The sequence below is a fragment of the Salmo salar genome, chromosome ssa24, assembly GCF_905237065.1.
Source record: "Salmo salar chromosome ssa24, Ssal_v3.1, whole genome shotgun sequence".
Classification (NCBI taxonomy): domain Eukaryota; kingdom Metazoa; phylum Chordata; class Actinopteri; order Salmoniformes; family Salmonidae; genus Salmo; species Salmo salar.
This window is the reverse complement of record NC_059465.1, coordinates 29,187,920-29,206,449: the sequence shown is the minus strand read 5'-3', so window position 1 is coordinate 29,206,449 and position 18,530 is coordinate 29,187,920. Positions and strand designations below refer to the sequence as shown.

Below are 18,530 nucleotides of genomic sequence, written 5' to 3'. Positions count from 1 at the left end.
GTGTCTTCTGTCTGGCTACTCTACCATAAAGGCCTGATTGGTGGTGTGCTGCAGAGATGGTTGTCCTTCTGGAAGGTTCTCCCATCTCCACAGAGGAACGCTGGAGTGCTGTCAGAGTGACCATCGGGTTCTTGGTCACCTCCCTGACCAAGGCCCTTCTCCCCCGATTGCTCAGTTTGGTCGGGCGACCAGCTCTAAGAAGAGTATTGGTGGTTCCAAACTTTTTCCATTTAAGAATGACGGAGGCCACTGTGTTCTTGGGGATCTTCAACGCTGCAGAAATATTTTGGCACCCATCCCCAGATCTGTACCTCGACACAATCCTGTCATGGAGCTCTACGAACAATTCCTTTGACCTCATGGTTTGGTTTTTGCTCTGCCATGCACTGTCCTTATATAGACATGTGTGTGCTTTTCCAAATCATGTCCAATCAATTCAATTTACCACAGGTGGACTCCAATCAAGTTGTAGAAACATCTCAAGGGTGATCAATGGAAACAGGATGCACCTGAGCTTAATTTCGAGTCTCATAGCAAAGGGTCTGAATACTTATGTAAATAAAGTATTTCTTTTAAAAAATTATACATTTGCTAACGTTTCTAAAGACTTGTTTTCGATTTGTCATTATGGGGTATTGTGTGTCGATTGGTGATGATTATTTATTTTTTTATACATTTTAAAATACGGCTGTAGCGATACAAAATGTGGAAAAAGTCAAGTGATCTGAATACTTTCCAAATGTAAACATTATTTAACTAGGCAAGTCAGTTAAGAACAAATTCTTATTTACAATGACAGCCTATCCCAGACAACGCTTGGCCAATTGTGCGGCACTCTACGCGACTCCCAATCACAGCCGGATGTGATACAGCCTGGATTTGAACCAGGGACTGTAGTGACACCTCTTGCACTGAGATGCAGTGCCTTAGACCTCTGTGCCAAGCAGGAGCCCAAATGCACTATACACTACACTACACTACACACCACACACACACACACAGTGTGTGATAGGATGTATAGACATTATGTGGATAGAATATTTTGTATATCTGTATACAACATAGGATAGAATAGCACATATACAGCAATAGTTGAACAGGATGGCCTTTACTATAATGCAGTATATACATATGAAATTAGGCCTTCCTTGTGGCTCAGTTGGTAGAGCATGGTGTTTGCAACGCCAGGGTTGTGGGTTTGATTCCCACGGGGGGCCAGTATGGAGAAAAAAAAGAAAAAAAATGTATGTATTCACTACTGTAAGTCGCTCTGGATAAGAGCATCTGCTAAATGACTAAACATTATTAAAAAATGTGAGATTAGTAAAACAGTATGTAAACATTAATACAGTGACCAGTGTTCCATTATTAAAGTGACCATAGGGCAGCAGTGTGTTGCAATGGTTATAAAATGTACTGCAGAAATGGAATGTAAATCACAGAAAAGATATGTTCTGGTGGCAGCTGCAGAGAAGTATTTGTGTACATGAGATCTGACTTCAAAAGAGTTACAAGATGTGTTGACTGGTGGTGTCCAGTCCCCTCAGGCTGTTGGTATGGCGCAAGAGTAGACGGGTCAAAGTAGTGGAATGGGGTAGTGGGTTTTTAATTAGTGTAGGGTTAGATGGAAGAGTGTTTTATTTATTATTATTTTTCCCATTTTGTATCACAAAGTATGATGGATTTATATTATAGTCCAGTTGGGGGCGGTAATGCTACATATTGGATGCCAACCGCCGTTAAACTCCGAAGAAGAAGGTCAAGAAATAGTATGGAGGCATGCGCGTTGCTAGTTTTCCGCCTAGCTGGTTCTGTCAGTACTTCCTCATTGGATGTAAGAAAGTGCCTAATTTATTTTTTTGACAATAAGCAACGTTTTCAGAATAAGAGAAGGCGTAGCTACGGTTTAAAAGTCTGAAGATGTCCAAACCGCCTCCCAAGCCAGCCAAACCAGGTAAGTATTTTATGATAATTAGCTAACATTAGATAGCTAGTCTCCCGTCCCATCAAGCAAGTGAAACCTAAACACCTAAGGTGTGTTCCGTAAATTCAATCTGGAGTGTGCTCTGGGCGTTCTTATATTCAGATTGTCTGTTCGTAAATTTAGAGCGTTTCGCTCGCGGAGCTACACTGACTGGACGCTCTGGCCGAGGATTTGGGTTGATCCGAGCCTTCTGACCTCACAGCGGAAGTCAAGCACCCAAACTAACTGGCTAACGTTGGCTAGCTACTTCCAGACACATGAGAGAACACCTCACTCTGACAATTTTGCTCGCCCTAGATATCAGAGCTGGTTAGGCTGTTTTCATGATATCCAGATCATTGGTGACTGTAACTGTGCTGCTGGCAACAATTTAATTATGCCTTTTCGCCGATGTTTACTGACACCTGACATCCAAGGGGTGTTGAGCGTTCGTAAATTCCTGTTATTCTTCGCTCTGGCACATTCAGAGGAGGGTGTTCTGAAATCGGAGTTGATAGCCAGAGCGAATTTACCAACTAACCCCCTAGTGAGTGACCCAGCTAGTCATCAAACGTTTGCTAGCAAATATGCTGGACCAGTTCTCATTGAATAATTGGACATTTCAAATGTCAGTGTCTCTGCATTCTTCTTATCGCGGTTGTTGTCGATCGTTATGTGCAAGTATGTGGCCGCGATGGTCTGAATTTACAAGCGAACTAATGTGACTTCCCCATTTCGAGTAGCTGACGAAATCTGGTTGCAGTGGCGGATGTATGTATGGGAGGAACTGGGTGCCGGCACACAAAAAAATCGGAATGGTGACATTTGCGAGATCGGTTTTCTATTGCTCATTTGCACGTCACCTCAATGATATCATGTCACCGTGTGGGACTGTGGGTCAATTAACCTTGTCGGAGTGGGCGCCCTGATTCTAGTTTGAGTTAAGCAGGCTGATAAGGTTTCCCACTCAGAAGTACGAGATGGGGCGGGGGTAGGTTGACCTCAGGACTCTCCACTGGAAGCCGGAGGTAGGTGGAGCGGGGGAATCAAATAGCGCACCTCTAACTTTGTACAGTACTAATGCAATCAGTAATGCAATTAGTTGTGCAATTTAGTTTGTGTTTTCTTGTTTGAAGTGCAATAGTGTAATAATCAGGTTCTCTTTATAAGTGTTATTCTATTTGTGCAATTTAGTTTTGTGTATTTTTGTTAGCAATAGGGTAATGGCGTAATAATTCAATTCTCTTTTTTTTATTTGTATCTATACTACAACCTGTTTATTTGTTTTTGTTACTACTTTTTGATATTTCTGAGTTATTTGTGTATATATTTTATATAGTTTTAAATGTTATTATTTATTTGTGGTGTTCCAAATGTCTGAATAAAAATTAGTTAGTGCAGAATGGTGCTATTCTCGTTATTTTTATTTTGTTACTTTTTGTAATTTTTAACTTTTAGTTTATTTAGTAAATATTTTCTTAACTCATTCTTGAACTGCACTGTTGGTTAAAGGCTTGTAAGTAAGCATTTCACCATAAGGTCTACACATATTGTATTCAGAGCCCGCTCCACTGTCATGAAAAGCAAGAGCAGCAGCCTCAATTATACAATTTCTCTCTTTACTGCAGCAGTTGCGTTCGGGAAATGCATGGGACCTTCCGGTCAAGTTAGTTAAAATTGCACATACCCGTGACAATCATATTAGATCCAACTGAGATCTGTGACATTATTTAGAATTCTAGATCTGGACCCGCTCAGGTCCTGGATTGGGTATTCGGGTACAGGTGGATCCATGAAGACCTCTAGCTAAGAGTAGTGTGGGTGAGCTAGTCAGTACAGGCCCCAGAGTTTTCACAGGGGCAGGATGGGGCATGTAGGACCACAGTCACAGAACAGAGCAGGGTTTGTCTATTAACTAAACTGCACTGACTCACTGGAACACTGGACTAGTGTGTGGCTCAGGGTGTATGTAAAGAGAGGAAATCCCTCAAGGCTTGCATACCCCAGTGTTTTTAAGTAGCCAACTGATTCCCATTCAAAGCCTTTTCTGTGTTTTGTTAAGTAGACCTACAGGTATGGAGCCCCTCCCTGTAACACTCAGTTTTCTGCCTAATGTTCATAACCCTGGTTTCTCTGTGCCTATCAACTAGTTAAGCTTTCTCTCAACACCACTCTGGTCACATTCAACCCTTGGGATTGAGACAAGGCAGTACAGTATTTCTTCAGAGGCCCTCCGATCTTGTAGCCTTGGGTGTATGGACGAGGGCCCAATGTCTGTTCACTGAGGATGGATCCGATAGAACAACATCTGAAAAGTTGAATAATTCAATTGTTTCTGAAGTTAGAAACCGATAAGATTAGCATTTCTGCAACATCATTTTGATGAAATTTGATCTGAGAAATTAAGCTAATTGTTTACTCGCTTTATATTTAAATACTATTATTGGCATAGCTCATCCATATAAATACTGTACATACCTTTAAAAAAAAGTCATACCGGACTCTGACATTGCTTGTTCATTTCTTCTTTATTTTTTGGGTGATTTGTTTGTGTATTAGTATTGTACTGTTATTTACTGCACTGCTGGAGCTTCATTGATCACAAATATAAAGGCCACATGTAAAGTGTTGGTCCCATGTTTCATGAGCTGAAATAAAATGACCAAGAAATGTTCTATACACAAAAAGCTTATTTCTTTAATTTTGTGCCCAAATTAGTTTATATCCCTGTTAGTGATCATTTCTCCTTTGCCAAGATAATCCATCCACGTGACAGGTGTTCCATGGCCTGCATACTCACTAGACATGTCACCCATTGAGCATGTTTGGGATGCTCTGGGTCGACGTGTAAGACATTGTGTTCCAGTTCATGCCAATATTCAGCAACTGCGCACACCTATTGAAGAGGAGTGGGACAACATTCCACAGGCCACAATCAACAGCCTGATCAACTCTATGCAAAGGAGATGTCTTGCTGCATGTGGCAAATGGTGGTCACACCAGATACTGACTGGTTTTCTGATCCACGGCTCTACTTTTCTTTTCAAGTATCTATGACCAACCGATGCAGATCTATATTCCCAGTGATGTGCTAGTCCATAGATTAGGGCCTAATGTTTAAGGCAGCCCTCCACACCTCTGATTCAGAGGGGTTGGGTTAAATGCAGAAGACACATTATCCTTTATGAACTGTAAAATCTTTGAAATTGTTGCATGTTGTGGTTTTTATATTTTTGCTCAGTGTAGAAACCAGCATGTGTATGCGACAAACTTTTTAATTTGATTGAATGTTTGATAGTCTGGTCCCAGGGTTCATTTTGTGCTTTATAGCCAACAATGAACAGGCAACGTTTGATGCACTGCACAGTTATATACATTCACACTAATGCCCGTTTCCCTCTCTGTTCTCTCATAGGCCAGGTCAAGGTGTTCCGAGCCATGTTCACCTTTGACCCTCGAACAGTGAGTGTTTCTTGTCCTATAGGTTGGTCTAGTCCCTCCACTCCACCTCACACCAATCCAAATTAAAGTTGGTGTTTGTTTTGATTTTCAGCCAGATGAGCTCTACTTTGAAGAAGGAGACATCTTGTATATCTCTGATACGGTCAGTTACTGTTAACATCCCTTTCCCTCCTCTTGTCCACTTTTCTCCCTTTCTCTCTTTTAGTCCCTAGTATCATTTCTTCTTTCTGTCTCTGTTGCCCTCTCTCTGTTTTGTTCTGTTTCTGTTGTTTTTTTACTCTTCATCCATCTCCCTCAATTTTTCTCTCTTGTCTTTACCGTATCCTGTTCTTTTTTTTTCTTTCTCTCTGTCGGTCTTTTCTCTCACCTCAGAGATGCTTGCTGCAATAATTCATTTCCACTGGCTCTCACTGCCTGTCTATCATCCTTAGAGTGACAGCAATTGGTGGAAGGGGACCTGTAGGGGAAGGAACGGCCTCATCCCAAGCAATTATGGTGAGTAACTAAACCATAACACTCCATGTGATGATATTGCAAGTGGCATGCAGGGATTTGACATTTTAAGGGTTACCCTATTGCCCGGGGTAAGTGGCCTGCGCAAGTGGTCACGCAAGTTGAGCCTGCTCTGTGGCTGCCCTATAGGGCAAGTGAGTTATATTTACTGATAACAAGCAAAAGGCAAAGAATTCCAGTAGTCTGATCTTTCTGGTTCCACCTCTGTGTGTAGGTGAAAAATAGCCAGTGCTACTTTAACTTTTAATCTCTCGGGCAACCAAAAAAATACTCCTGACTTGCCCGATGGGTGAGTGCCTTTCAGACCTTAATGTCAGTGCCTGGTACAGTAAGGTGGACGTTGTGTCAAAATATAGGTGCCCATCCATGTTGCTAAATACATTATTCCATTGACTTGTCTTTAGATTGAGAAAGCAGGTTCTCTGTGTTTGATCATGTTGCCATAACCACCTCTGTAGGCATTGTAGGCAACCCTTAAAGGGAAACTTCAACATTTTTCAACTTCATATTCATGATCTCCAGCACCACTCCAACATCAACATATGTGAAAACGGAGCTTTTCTATATATTTGTAAACTCAGCAAAAAAAGAAACGTCCCATTTTCAGGACCCTGTCTTTCAAAGATAATTTGTAAAAATCCAAATATAACTTCACAGATCTTCATTGTAAAGGGTTTAAACATTGTTTCCCATACTTGTTCAATGAACCATAAACAATTAATGAACATGCACCTGTGGAACGGTCGTTAAGACACTAACAGCTTACAGATGGTAGGCAATTAAGATCACAGTTATGAAAACTTAGGACACTAAGGAGGCCTTTCTACTGACTCTGAAAAACACCAAAAGAAAGATGCCCAGGGTCCCTGCTCATCTGTGTGAACGTGCCTTAGGCATGCTGCAAGGAGGCATGAAGACTGCAGCTGTGGCCAGAGCAATAAATTGCAATGTCCGTAGTGTGAGACGCCTAAGACAGCGCTACAGAGAGACAGGACGGACAGCTGATCGTCCTCACGGTGGAGACCACGTGTAACAACACCTGCACAGGATTGGTACATCCGAACATCACACCTGCGGGACAGGTACAGGATGGCAACAACAACTTCCTGAGTTACACCAGGAACGCACAATCCATCCATCAGTGCTCAGACTGTCCGTAATAGGCTGAGAGAGGCTGGACTGAGGGCTTGTAGGCCTGTTGTAAGGCAGGTGCTCACCAAACCCACCGTCGCTGGACCAGACAGGACTGGCAAAAAGTGCTCTTCACTGACGTGTCGCGGTTTTGTCTCACCAGGGGTGATGGTGTGATTCGCGTCTATCGTCGAAGGAATGAGCGTTACACTGAGGCCTGTACTCTGGAGCGTGATCGATTTGGAGGTGGAGGGTCCGTCATGGTCTGGGGAGGTGTGTCACATCGTCATTGGACTGAGCTTGTTGTCATTGCAGGCAATCTCAACACTGTGTTACAGGGAAGACATCCTCCTCATGTGGTACCCTTCCTGCAGGCTCATCCTGACATGACCCTCCAGCATGACAATGCCACCAGCCATACTGCTCGTTCTGTGCGTGATTTCCTGCAAGACAGGAATGCCAGTGTTCTGCCATGGCTAGCGAAGAGCCCGGATCTCAATCCCATTGAGCATGTCTGGGACCTGTTGGATCAGAGTGTGAGGGCTAGGGCCATTCCCCCCAGAAATGTCCGGGAACTTGCAGGTGCCTTGTGGAAGAGTAGGGTAACATCTCACAGCAAGAACAGGCAAATCTGGTGCAGTCCATGAGGAGGAGATGCACTGCAATATTTAATGCAGCTGGTGGCCACACCAGGTACTGACTTACTTTTGATTTTGACCCCCTTTGTTAAGGTATGCATTATTCAATTTCTGTTAGTCACATGTTTGTGGAACTTGTTCAGCTTGTCTCAATTGTTGAATCTTATGTTCATACAAATATTTACACATGTTAAGTTTGCTGAAAATAAACGCAGTTGACAGTGAGAGTACGTTACTTTTTTTGCTGAGTTTAGTAAAAAAAAGTGTTTCCAATGACATCAGCCAATTAGAAGGCAGTGTCTACTCACAATTTGTCAAAATCACACGATGCACACACATCTTAATCGGTCAATTTTACTACAAAACCATAGAAATGCACAATTTTCTCATACTGTATGTTGATGTTGGTGGTGCTGGAGATAAATATGAAGTTGAAAAATTGAAGTTTCTCTTTTAATAGCTCCATCTCCTTACTAAGGCTTTCATAGAATTATGGTGCTCTGTTGAAATCCCATTCTGCTCTGACTTCCTCAACCTACAGTGGCCGAGCAGGCGGAGTCCATTGACAACCCAATGCATGAAGCTGCGAAACGAGGTGAGGGACCAAAAGAAGCCTGCTGCGTCGCTCACTCTTCCCCATTAGCAACTACTGTGCACTGCACAACCAATAATCTTAAACTATGGAATAGTCCGATAACAAACGTTACATTTTTCTTCATATTGATTGTTTGTTTGCTCTACACTTTCTGTAACCTGTATGAATATGAATGGTGTGACTCTAGCTTTATTTGCATTGGGGTGTTTTTGTGTTCATTTGCATTATTGTGTGTGTTTGTGACGCAGGGAATCTGAGTTGGCTGAGGGAGTGTCTGGAGAACAAAGTGGGAATTAATGGACTGGACAAAGCTGGGAATACTGCCCTCTACTGGGGATGTCATGGAGGACACAAAGGTCACAGATCATCTACGACACACATACCACTACTCTCATTGACTGTATACAGAATGTACAGACACGTGCCTCAACAAAATCACACACTCAGCTTTTTTTCTTGAATGACAGGGCAAATGCATGTCAGCCCACACACACTGCAGTGAGATGTATGACAATGTTGTGTTGTCATTTTTGTGACAGATGTGGTGGAGATCTTGCTGGGGCAATCTAACGTTGAATTGAACCAGCAGGTGAGAAGAACAGTTTAACATTTGTAAAAGGCTGTTTCAAACAAATATGGTTACATTTGAGTTATTTAGCAGACGGTCTTATCCAGAACGACTCACAGGAGCAATTAAGGTTACGTACCTAGCTCAAGGGCATAACAACTTTTATTTTATTTTTTTCTTCACCAATCGGCTCGGGTATTCCAAACAGCAACTTTTCAAATCAAATTTTATTGGTCACATACACATGGTTAGCAGATGTTAATGCGAGTGTAGCGAAATGCTTGTGCTTTTAGTTCTGACCATGCAGTAATATCTTTCACAACTACCTTTTACACACAGGTGTAAAGGAATGAATAAGAATATGTACATATAAATATATGGATGAGCGATGGCCGAACGGTATAGGCAAGATGCAGTAGACGGTATAGAGTACTGTATATACATATGAGATGAGTAATGTAGGTTATGTAAACATCATATAAAGTGGCATTGTTTAAAGTGACTAGTGATACATTTATTACATCCAATTTTTAATTATTAAAGTAGCTAGAGATTTAAGTCAGTATGTTGGCAGCAGCCACTCAATGTTAGTGATGGCTGTTTAACAGTCTGATGGCCTTGATAGAAGCTGTTTTTCAGTCTCTCGGTCCCAGCTTTGATGCACCTGTACTGACCTTGCCTTCTGGATGATAGCGGGGTGAACAGGCAGTGGCTCGGGTGGTTGTTGTCCTTGATGATCTTTTTGGCCTTCCTGTGACATCGGGTGGTGTAGGGGTCCTGGAGGGCAGGTAGCTTGTCCCTGGTGATGCATTGTGCAGACCTCACTACCCTCTGGAGAGCTTTACGGTTGTGGGCGTAGCAGTTGCTGTACCAGGCGGTGATGCAGTTGCTGTACCAGGCGGTGATACAGCCCGACAGGGTGCTCTCGATTGTGCATCTGTAAAAGTTTGTGAGTGTTTTTGGTGACAAGCCAAATGTCTTCAGCCTCCTGAGGTTGAAGAGGCGCTGTTGCGCCTTCTTCACTACTCTGTCTGTGTGGGTGGACCATTTCAGTTTGTCCGTGATGTGTACGCCAAGGAACTTAACTTTCCACCTTCTCCACTACTGTCCCGTCGATGTGGATAGGGGGGTGCTCCCTCTGCTGTTTCCTGAAGTCCACGATCATCTAATTTGTTTTGTTGACGTTGAGTGTGAGGTTATTTTCCTGACACCACACTCCGAGGGCCTTCACCTCCTCCCTGTAGGCCGTCTCGTCGTTGTTGGTAATCAAGCCTACCACTAGTGTTGTCTGCAAACTTGATGATTGAGTTGGAGGCGTGCATGGCCACGCAGTCATGGGTGAACAGGGAGTACAGGAGAAGGCTGAGAACGCACCCTTGTGGGGACCCAGTGTTGCGGATCAGCGGGGTGGAGATGTTTCCTACCCTCACCACCTGGGGGCGTCCCATCAGGAAGTCCAGGACCCAGTTGCACAGGGCGGGGTCGAGACCCAGGATCTTGAGCTTAATGACGAGTTTGGAGGGTACTATGGTGGTAAATGCTGAGCTGTAGTCGACGAACAGCATTCTTACATAGGTATTCCTCTTGTCCAGATGGGTTAGGGCAGTGTGATTGTGTCGTCTGTGGACCTATTGGGGTGGTAAGCAAATTGGAGTGGGTCAAGGGTGTCAGGTAGGGTGGAGGTGATATGATCCTTGACTAGTCTCTCAAAGCACTTCATGATGACGGAAATGAGTGCTACAGGGTGATAGTTGTTTAGCTCAGTTACCTTAGCTTTCTTGGGAACAGGAACAATGGTGGCCCTCTTGAAGCATGTGGGAACAGCAGACTGGGATAGGGATTGATTGAATATGTCCGTAAACACACCAGCCAGCTGGTCTGTGCATGCTCTGAGGATGCGGCTAGGGATGCCGTCTGGGCCGGCAGCCTTGCGAGGGTTAACACGTTTAAATGTTTTACTCACGTTGGCTGCGGTGAAGGAGAGCCTGCAGGTTTTGGTAGCGAGCCGTGTCTGTGGCACTGTATTGTCCTCAAAGCGAGCAAAGAAGTTGTTTTGGTTAGTTTTCAGTTTCTGGCCCAATGCTCTTATCCGCTTGGCTACCTGCCGGCCAACATTGATACAATGTTTTTAAAGCCTGATTGGGCTGTATGCGATTGATAGCATATTTAGAGTCTAAACCCCGCTAGGCTCTATTTAGGCTCTTAAAGGAATAATCCACTCAACCGAAAATTCCTACGATTTACATTGTTAAATAATGAAAATATGTGAGAACAATATATATTGTGAAAAATGTTTGCATTCTGTCGTTATAATAAATTTAGGAAGTTGTTGTGGAAATCTGTGGCGCTCAAGTCGATTACAAACCCCACAATACAATGCTCTTTAGAAAGGCTAGGTGGCTGGCTAGCTAGCTAGTTAGACAATTTAGCTACACACTATACTACGAAAGTCAATATCAGCATTTGAAGTAATTAGGTAGTTGGCAAGGCCCTGAAACAAACTGCACTATCAATTTAGGAGTTAGCCTACAATATCACCATGTTCAACCCGGTTGAGATCGCATTTCTAGCTCAAAGCTGTGTGAGTCGGGTTGATATGGCAACGGGCAAGGGCACTGCAAGCAGGGTGAGCAGAGGAGAAAAATGCTTTTGCGCCATGCTAGTTGAAAGAACAAAGGATATTAATCTGACAGCACACTTTGAGGACATTTGAACAAAATCTATACTTTGTCATGATTACATGGACAGATGGATGTGTTCTAGACAAGTATGCCCATAACATCTATTGGCTTATTTGGCGATCTGGAGTGCAGGTAATTGTTTTAAAAGCATTAGTTTATCTCTAGTGACAAGAACAGTATCATGATGAAGTATCACGTCACATTTAAATCTAGGACTAGATTAAGTTTAGTCCTGAACTTTAAGTGTTTTTTTTTGTTGTTTTTTTGTATTTTCACCACTTTTTTCTCCCCAATTTCCTTGTATCCAAATGGTAGTTAGTCTTGTCCCATCACTGCAACTCCCGTACGGACTCGGGAGAGGCGAAGGTTGAGAGTCATGCGTCCTTCGAAACACACCCAACCACGCTGCTTCTTGACACAATGCCCATTTAACCAAGAAGCCAGCCGCACCAATGTGTCGGAGGAAACGCCGTACACCTGGTGACCGTGTCAGCGTGCACTGCGCCCGGCCCGGCACAGGAGTCACTAGTGCGTGTTGGGACAAGGATATCCCTGACAGCCAAACCCTCACCTAACCCGGACGATGCTGGGCTAATTGTGTGTCGCCCCATGGGTATCCCGGTCGCGGCCGGCTGCGACAGAGCCTGGACTCGAACCCAGAATCTCTAGGTGGCACAGCTAGCACTGATGCAGTGCCTTAGGGACCTCCTGAGTGGTGCAGTGGCTTCTTTAAAAAAGTATTTTAATGGAAATTTTATATTGAGCAATCATTTTATGTCCAGGACTATGCTTAATCTGTGTCTGGGAAAATGTCCATATATGATGAGAATTATGCTACGATGTGGGTATGGTCTTTGATTAACATGTGGGCTGTTTTGTTCTACTGCAGAATAAACTGGGAGACACTGCATTGCATGCTGCCGCCTGGAAGGGATACTCGGACATAGTAGAGATGTTACTGAATAAGAGTGAGTCCATCTACTTTCTGTTTCAAGTTATCTTTTTCGTGCTCTACCAGTTTCATTTCCCATCTGTGTGTATGAGCCAGGGTTGGGGTAAATTCACATAAAAGTCAGTCAATGAAGGAAATTATGTGAATTTTAAATATTAAAATGACACACATACCTTTTTCAATTGATTGAGAATTGAAATACAAATAATTGTATATTTTTTTTAATTTAATTTATTTTTTTGCTCCCGGAATTGACTGACTTCCATTTCAAATTGACCACAACCCTGGTATGAGCATATCTGGTTATTTGTGTGTTTCTCATCTTTTGTCTTTGTTTATTTCTCTTTGTGTTTCAGATGCCAGGATGGATATTAAGAACAATGAGAAGAAGCTGGCTCTGGAGATGGCCACCAATGCCCAGTGCGCCTCTCTCATTAAGAGGAAACAAGGAGGCAGTAAGTCATTTAGGCCATAAGATGGAAGCCTTACACCATCTTTGGTCGGTTTCCCGGACACAGATAAAAGCCCTAGTCCCAGAACTCAAAAGCACTTTCAATGGAGAATCTCTATTGCACATGCTTCTTAGTCCAGGACCAGGCTTAATCTTTTTCCGGAAAACTGTCCCTTATTTTCAGTCGACTGATCAGGTTCATTGACTGTTAATGAGCATTTCTCATTTAGACACGTTTATATATACACAATACCAGTAGAAAGTTTTGACACACCTACTCATTCAGGGGTTTTAATTTATTTTTACTTTTTTCTCCATTGTAGAATAATAGTGAAGCTATCATCCAGGCAAAGGGTGGTTACTTTGAAGAATCTCAAATATAAAATATATACTTTTTTTTTGGTTACTACATGATTCCATATGTATTATTTCATAGTTGAGATGTCTTAACTATTCTACAATGTAGAAAATGGTAAAAAAGAAACACCCTTGAACAAGTAGGTGTGTCCAAACTTTTGACTGGTACTGTACATGCATACATACAGTGCATTCGGAAAGTATTCAGACCCCTTGACTTTTTCCACATTAAGTTACAGCCTTATTCTAAAATTGATTTAAATATTTTTTTCCCTCAATCTACACATACCCCACAATGAAAAGCAAAAATAATAATACATTTACATAAGTTTTCAGACCCTTTGCTCAGTACTTTGTTGAGGCACTTTTGGCAGCAATTACAGCCTCTAGTATTTTTATTTTTTTATTTTACCTTTATTTAACTAGGCAAGTCAGTTAAAAACAAATTCTTATTTACAATGACAGCCTAGGAACAGTGGGTTAACTGCCTTGTTCAGGGGCAGAACGACAGATTTTTACCTTGTCAGCTCTGGGATTCGATCTAGCAACCTTTCGGTTACTGGCCCAACACTCTTAACCGCTAGGCTACCTGCCGCCCCACAGTATTCTTGGGTAGGACGCTACAAGCTTGGGGAGTTTCTCCAATTCTCTGCAGATCCTCTCAAGCTCTGACAGGTTGGATGGGGAGCGTCGCTGCACAGCTATTTTCAGGTCTCTCCAGAGATGTTAGATCTGGTTCAACTCCGGGCTCTGGCTGGGCCACTCAAGGACATTCAGAGACTTGTCCCGAATCCACTCCTGCATTGTCTTGGCTGTGTGTTTAGGGTCGTTGTCCTGTTGGAAGGTGAACCTTTGCCCCAGTCTGAGGTCCTGAGCACTGGAGTAGGTTTTCATCAAGGATCTCTGTACTTTGCTCTGTTCATCTTCCTCTCGATCCTGACTAGTCTCCCAGTCCCTGCTGCTGAAAACCATCCTAACACCATGATGCTGCCACCACCATGCTTCACCGTAGGGATGATGCCAAGTTTCCTCCATATGTGACATTTGGCATTTATGCCAAAGAGTTCAATCTTGGTTTCATCAGACCAGAGAATCTTGTTTCTCATAGTCTTGAGAGTACCAAAAGGCACCTAATGCACACTCCAAGCAGACTATCATGTGCCTTTTACTAAGGAGTGGCTTCTGGTCGGGCCACTCTACCATGAAGGCCTGATTGGTGGAGTGCTGCAGAGATGGTTGTCCTTCTGGAAGGTTCTTCCATCTCCACAAAGGAACTCTGGAGCCCTGTCAGAGTGACCATCATCAGGTTCTTGGTCACCTCTCTGACCAAGGCCCTTCTCCCCCAATTGCTCAGTTTGGCCAGGCGGCCAGCTCTAGGAAGAGTCTTGATGGTTCCAAACTTCTTTTAGACTGAGCCCACTGTGTTTTTGGGGACCTTCAATGCTGCAGACATTTTCTTCCACAGAACTGTGCCTCGACACAATCCTGTCTCGGAGCTCTACGGACAATTCCTTCGACCTCATGGCTTGGTTTTTGCTCTGACATGCACTGTCAACTGTGGGACCTTACATAGACAGGTGTGTGCCTTTCCAAATCATGTCCAATCAATTGAATTAACCAGAGGTGGACTTGTAGAAACATCTCAATGATGATTAATGGAAACAGGATGCACCTGAGATCAATTATTTGTCTCATAGCAAAGGGTCTGAATACTTATGCAAATAAGGTATTTGTTTTTTATTAGCAAACATTTCTAAACCTGTTTTCGCTTAGTCATTGTGTGTAGATTGATGAGGAAAATGCTTTATTTAATCCATTTTAGAATAAGGCAGTAACAAAATGTGGAGAAAGGGTCTGACTTTCCGACTGCACTGTATTTCAGTAACACTACTAAGAATGCAAGATGCCAACGCGAGGAACCCCCAATAAAGAACTGTCCATTCCACACTGGAACATAGTTGTTCTTTGCAGTCATTAGAGGAAATGTTTTAATTCCATTAAATGTAATTGAATCTCCCAGAAGTGTTACTGGCCTCAGCTCTTCCTTCCTATTTTGTTTTACTACAGATATCACACGTACACACAGCAACGCCGATGAGTACCTTGATGATGAAGACTCTGACTGATTGCCATCTTCGGAGTGGGCTGTCTCATGGGGTGTGGGGAGTTCGGAGGTTGCAGTGTGTGGGACATAAATAGCTTGGTAGGGGGTACATTCCAATTTTTACACATTTTATCCTAACATCTGTTAACAAAAGTAATATATTTCATAATGTGATGGGAACATGGAATTTTAAAACCTTAGGGCCTTGGTGAGGTGATGGGGTCGAGAAGGGAGAGACATGTTGTCTTTATAATTTAGACGATCGAGGTTTCCACTGTTGCTGCATCTCCGGGTGAGTCTGATTGCTAACATCAGAGAGGTTGAAACTGAGAGCTGGACCAATAAGCCTCTCTCACATTAAAGGTGGTCTAAATTTACATTGTGGCTTTTGCAGGAAGTGACCACATGTTGAGTCTCTGGGTTTATTTATCTCTGGCGCTAGTAAGCAATGGCTCGCACAAAGATGGCGCGATACTGGAATTAGGCTATCGACATGCTTTCCTCTGCTTTGTTTGTTTACACATAACCTCATGCTGAAAGTAACTTAATGGAGTCGTAATGCATACGCAATAATGGTCTGTCAATGCATTTTCTGCATTGTCAAATGTGAACATTTACTGTCACCAATCATGCCATCTCTCATGGAATACGGTAATATTAGGTGAGCTGTGCAAAACATTTCCTTCAACATATCTTCTTTCCTGGGGATTTGGAAAGTGTCACTGCATTTTCTCAATTTCCTTTCTATTCCTCTTCATTTGTTGTTGTTCGTCACCCACTGCTGCGCCATTGTTAAAAGATAAGTCGCTAAAAGTGCCTAATGAAGCCGTAAAAGATTGAATTTGTCTACAGATATTCATGTGATTGCAAGTGTATGTGAATGAGTCACCTGATCTGATGTCTTTCATAAAGATGTTTTCATCAGTCTTGATTGATTTATTGTCTAACTGCTTTGTCTGTCCTGTCAACTATGCAATAAAAACGTTTTATCTAATGATTTTGTATATAGAACATTATTTGGGAAATGGAAATGTTGTTTATTGAAACCCCATTTTATTTTGGTTATTGTGCCACCTGCTTGCCATTTTATGTTATCACCACTTAGAACCGAATTTAAGCGATTAAGCCTTTAACCTCACTCCTAAACTTAACCCTAACCGCTAGCCTAGCAACAGCACAAAGTGTTTGGGTCACTTTGTCCTACTCCCACTCCGGCACTCAACGTCGCTAGTCTACTAACCACCAGCCCTGGCAACCATAATTACGCACATCTGCTGCCCATTATTACTCACACCTGGACATTATTATTTCCTTGATTACTCTCCCTTTATTTAGCCCTCCATAGCCATCAGTCACTGGGTAGTTTTGTCTTGATTCACGTTCCGTATGCTTCTCTTGTTTATCTGCATTTATCCTTATTAAACTCACCCTCTGCACCTGCTTCCTGACTCCCGGCCTATACATAACAGAATACTACCTCGACGTATGGAAGCAGCAGAAGATAAAACCATCTTCCAGGCGGTCAACAAACAGGGTCATCTACTCCACCAACACCATGACCAGCTGGTGCAACTGGGTACGGCTATGGAGGAGGTCCTCCGCATTCTCCACCACCTCGACACCACCAAAGATCTTCATACCACAGGTTGTCACACAGTGAGCCAGTCTAGCAGTCTGCCCAGGTCAGGAATGCCCGACTGTCCCTTCCATAGAAATATGATGGCACTCCATCGAAATGCTGTGGCTTCCTACTCTCTCTCGCCCAAAAGATGGGAGCCCCCACCACAGAGGTCCAAAGTTGCCACAGTCATTTCCCTGCTGACCGGGCGGGCGTTGGAGTGGCCTACGGCAGTCTGGGAGACGAGGAGCTGGGTTCCTACGAGAGGTTCATGGCTCTGTTCAGGGCGGTCTTTGGCTATCCTCCAGAGAGGGAGGTGAGTGACTTCTCCAACTCCATCAGGGTGCCCAGACTGCTGTGGAATACTCCCTCACCTTTTCTGACTGTGGCAGCCTCCAGCGGATGGAATGAGCCGCCGCTCCGCACCCTATTCCGGAGAGGACAGAGCAAAGGGGTCCAGACGGAGTTGGCGTGTCGGGATGACAACCTTTCCTTGGACGCACTCATCGCGATGGCCATCCGTCTGGAAAACCTTCTTCGGGAGCACTGGTATCCACCTCGCCACCCTCTTTGGCCATCCTGAGGCAGAGCCTGAACCCATGGAGATGGGGTCCACACACCTCCCCGGCATCGCTAGAGACAGTTGGGGCTCTGCGCCTATTGTGGTCAGTAGAGGCTTCCGCGATGTCTTGTGTCCCAAACCAGGATCCATGAGAGCAGAGGGGTGGCCCTGTGAACATCTGTCTCCTGGGAGTACTCATCATCCACTAGGCGTGAGTACTCCATCTTTTGCCGCCAAATCGTTCCTGGTTTCCATTTCCTTGTTTGGCTGTCCTTCTCGTGGTGTTTTTTACCGCTCTAACGGATTCACGGTGCCGTGGGGAATTTCATCGACCAGGCCCTCGTCTCCTCCATGATTATGTCTTCATACCCACTCTCCTCTTCCCGTCCACGCCCTGGATAATCGACCAGTGGGAACCGGCATTATCTCACACGTCACAGCACCACTCACCTTCACAGTGCTATCACAATGGCGCCAGAGGAAATGGCTGCCGTTTTTAAGGTAGCCTAAACAATTGTGCTATTTTGTTTTTATGTTATTTGTAACTTATTTTGTGCATAATGTTTCTGGCATTGTCTCTTATGACCGAAAAGAGCTAGATATCAGGACAATGATTACTCACCTCGTACTGGAAGATTTTTGTTCTTTAACGAGTCGGACCCTAAGGATTTACTTCAGACATCCGATAAGGCCCTCATCTCAATCATATGCAGGAGAAAGAGACTGAGTTATCGGGGACATAGGTCGGGGTGCCTTGTAAGGATCCGACGGCGAGTGGGTAATCTGCCTTTGTACGTTGGCTAATAGCACTGATGTAATCATTGGATGACGAACTACGATCACATATCCTACCAACGGGACATTAAAAACTAAAATCTTATGTTTCACCGAGTCGTGGCTGAACGATGACATGAATAACTTACAGCTGGCTGGTT

General features: G+C 43.6%; 1 protein-coding gene across 1 annotated transcript; it reads left to right on the top strand.

Moving 5' to 3' along the window:
* Positions 1 to 1,895: 1,895 nt before the first annotated feature.
* Positions 1,896 to 16,338, top strand: ostf1 (osteoclast stimulating factor 1). Its single transcript, NM_001140928.1, is given in 10 exon segments — positions 1,896 to 1,954; positions 5,379 to 5,425; positions 5,517 to 5,567; positions 5,857 to 5,920; positions 8,249 to 8,302; positions 8,551 to 8,658; positions 8,842 to 8,891; positions 12,441 to 12,519; positions 12,860 to 12,958; positions 15,379 to 16,338. Coding segments are annotated over 10 exon segments (645 nt in total). The 5' UTR covers positions 1,896 to 1,920; the 3' UTR covers positions 15,438 to 16,338.
* The last annotated feature ends 2,192 nt before the right edge of the window (positions 16,339 to 18,530 follow it).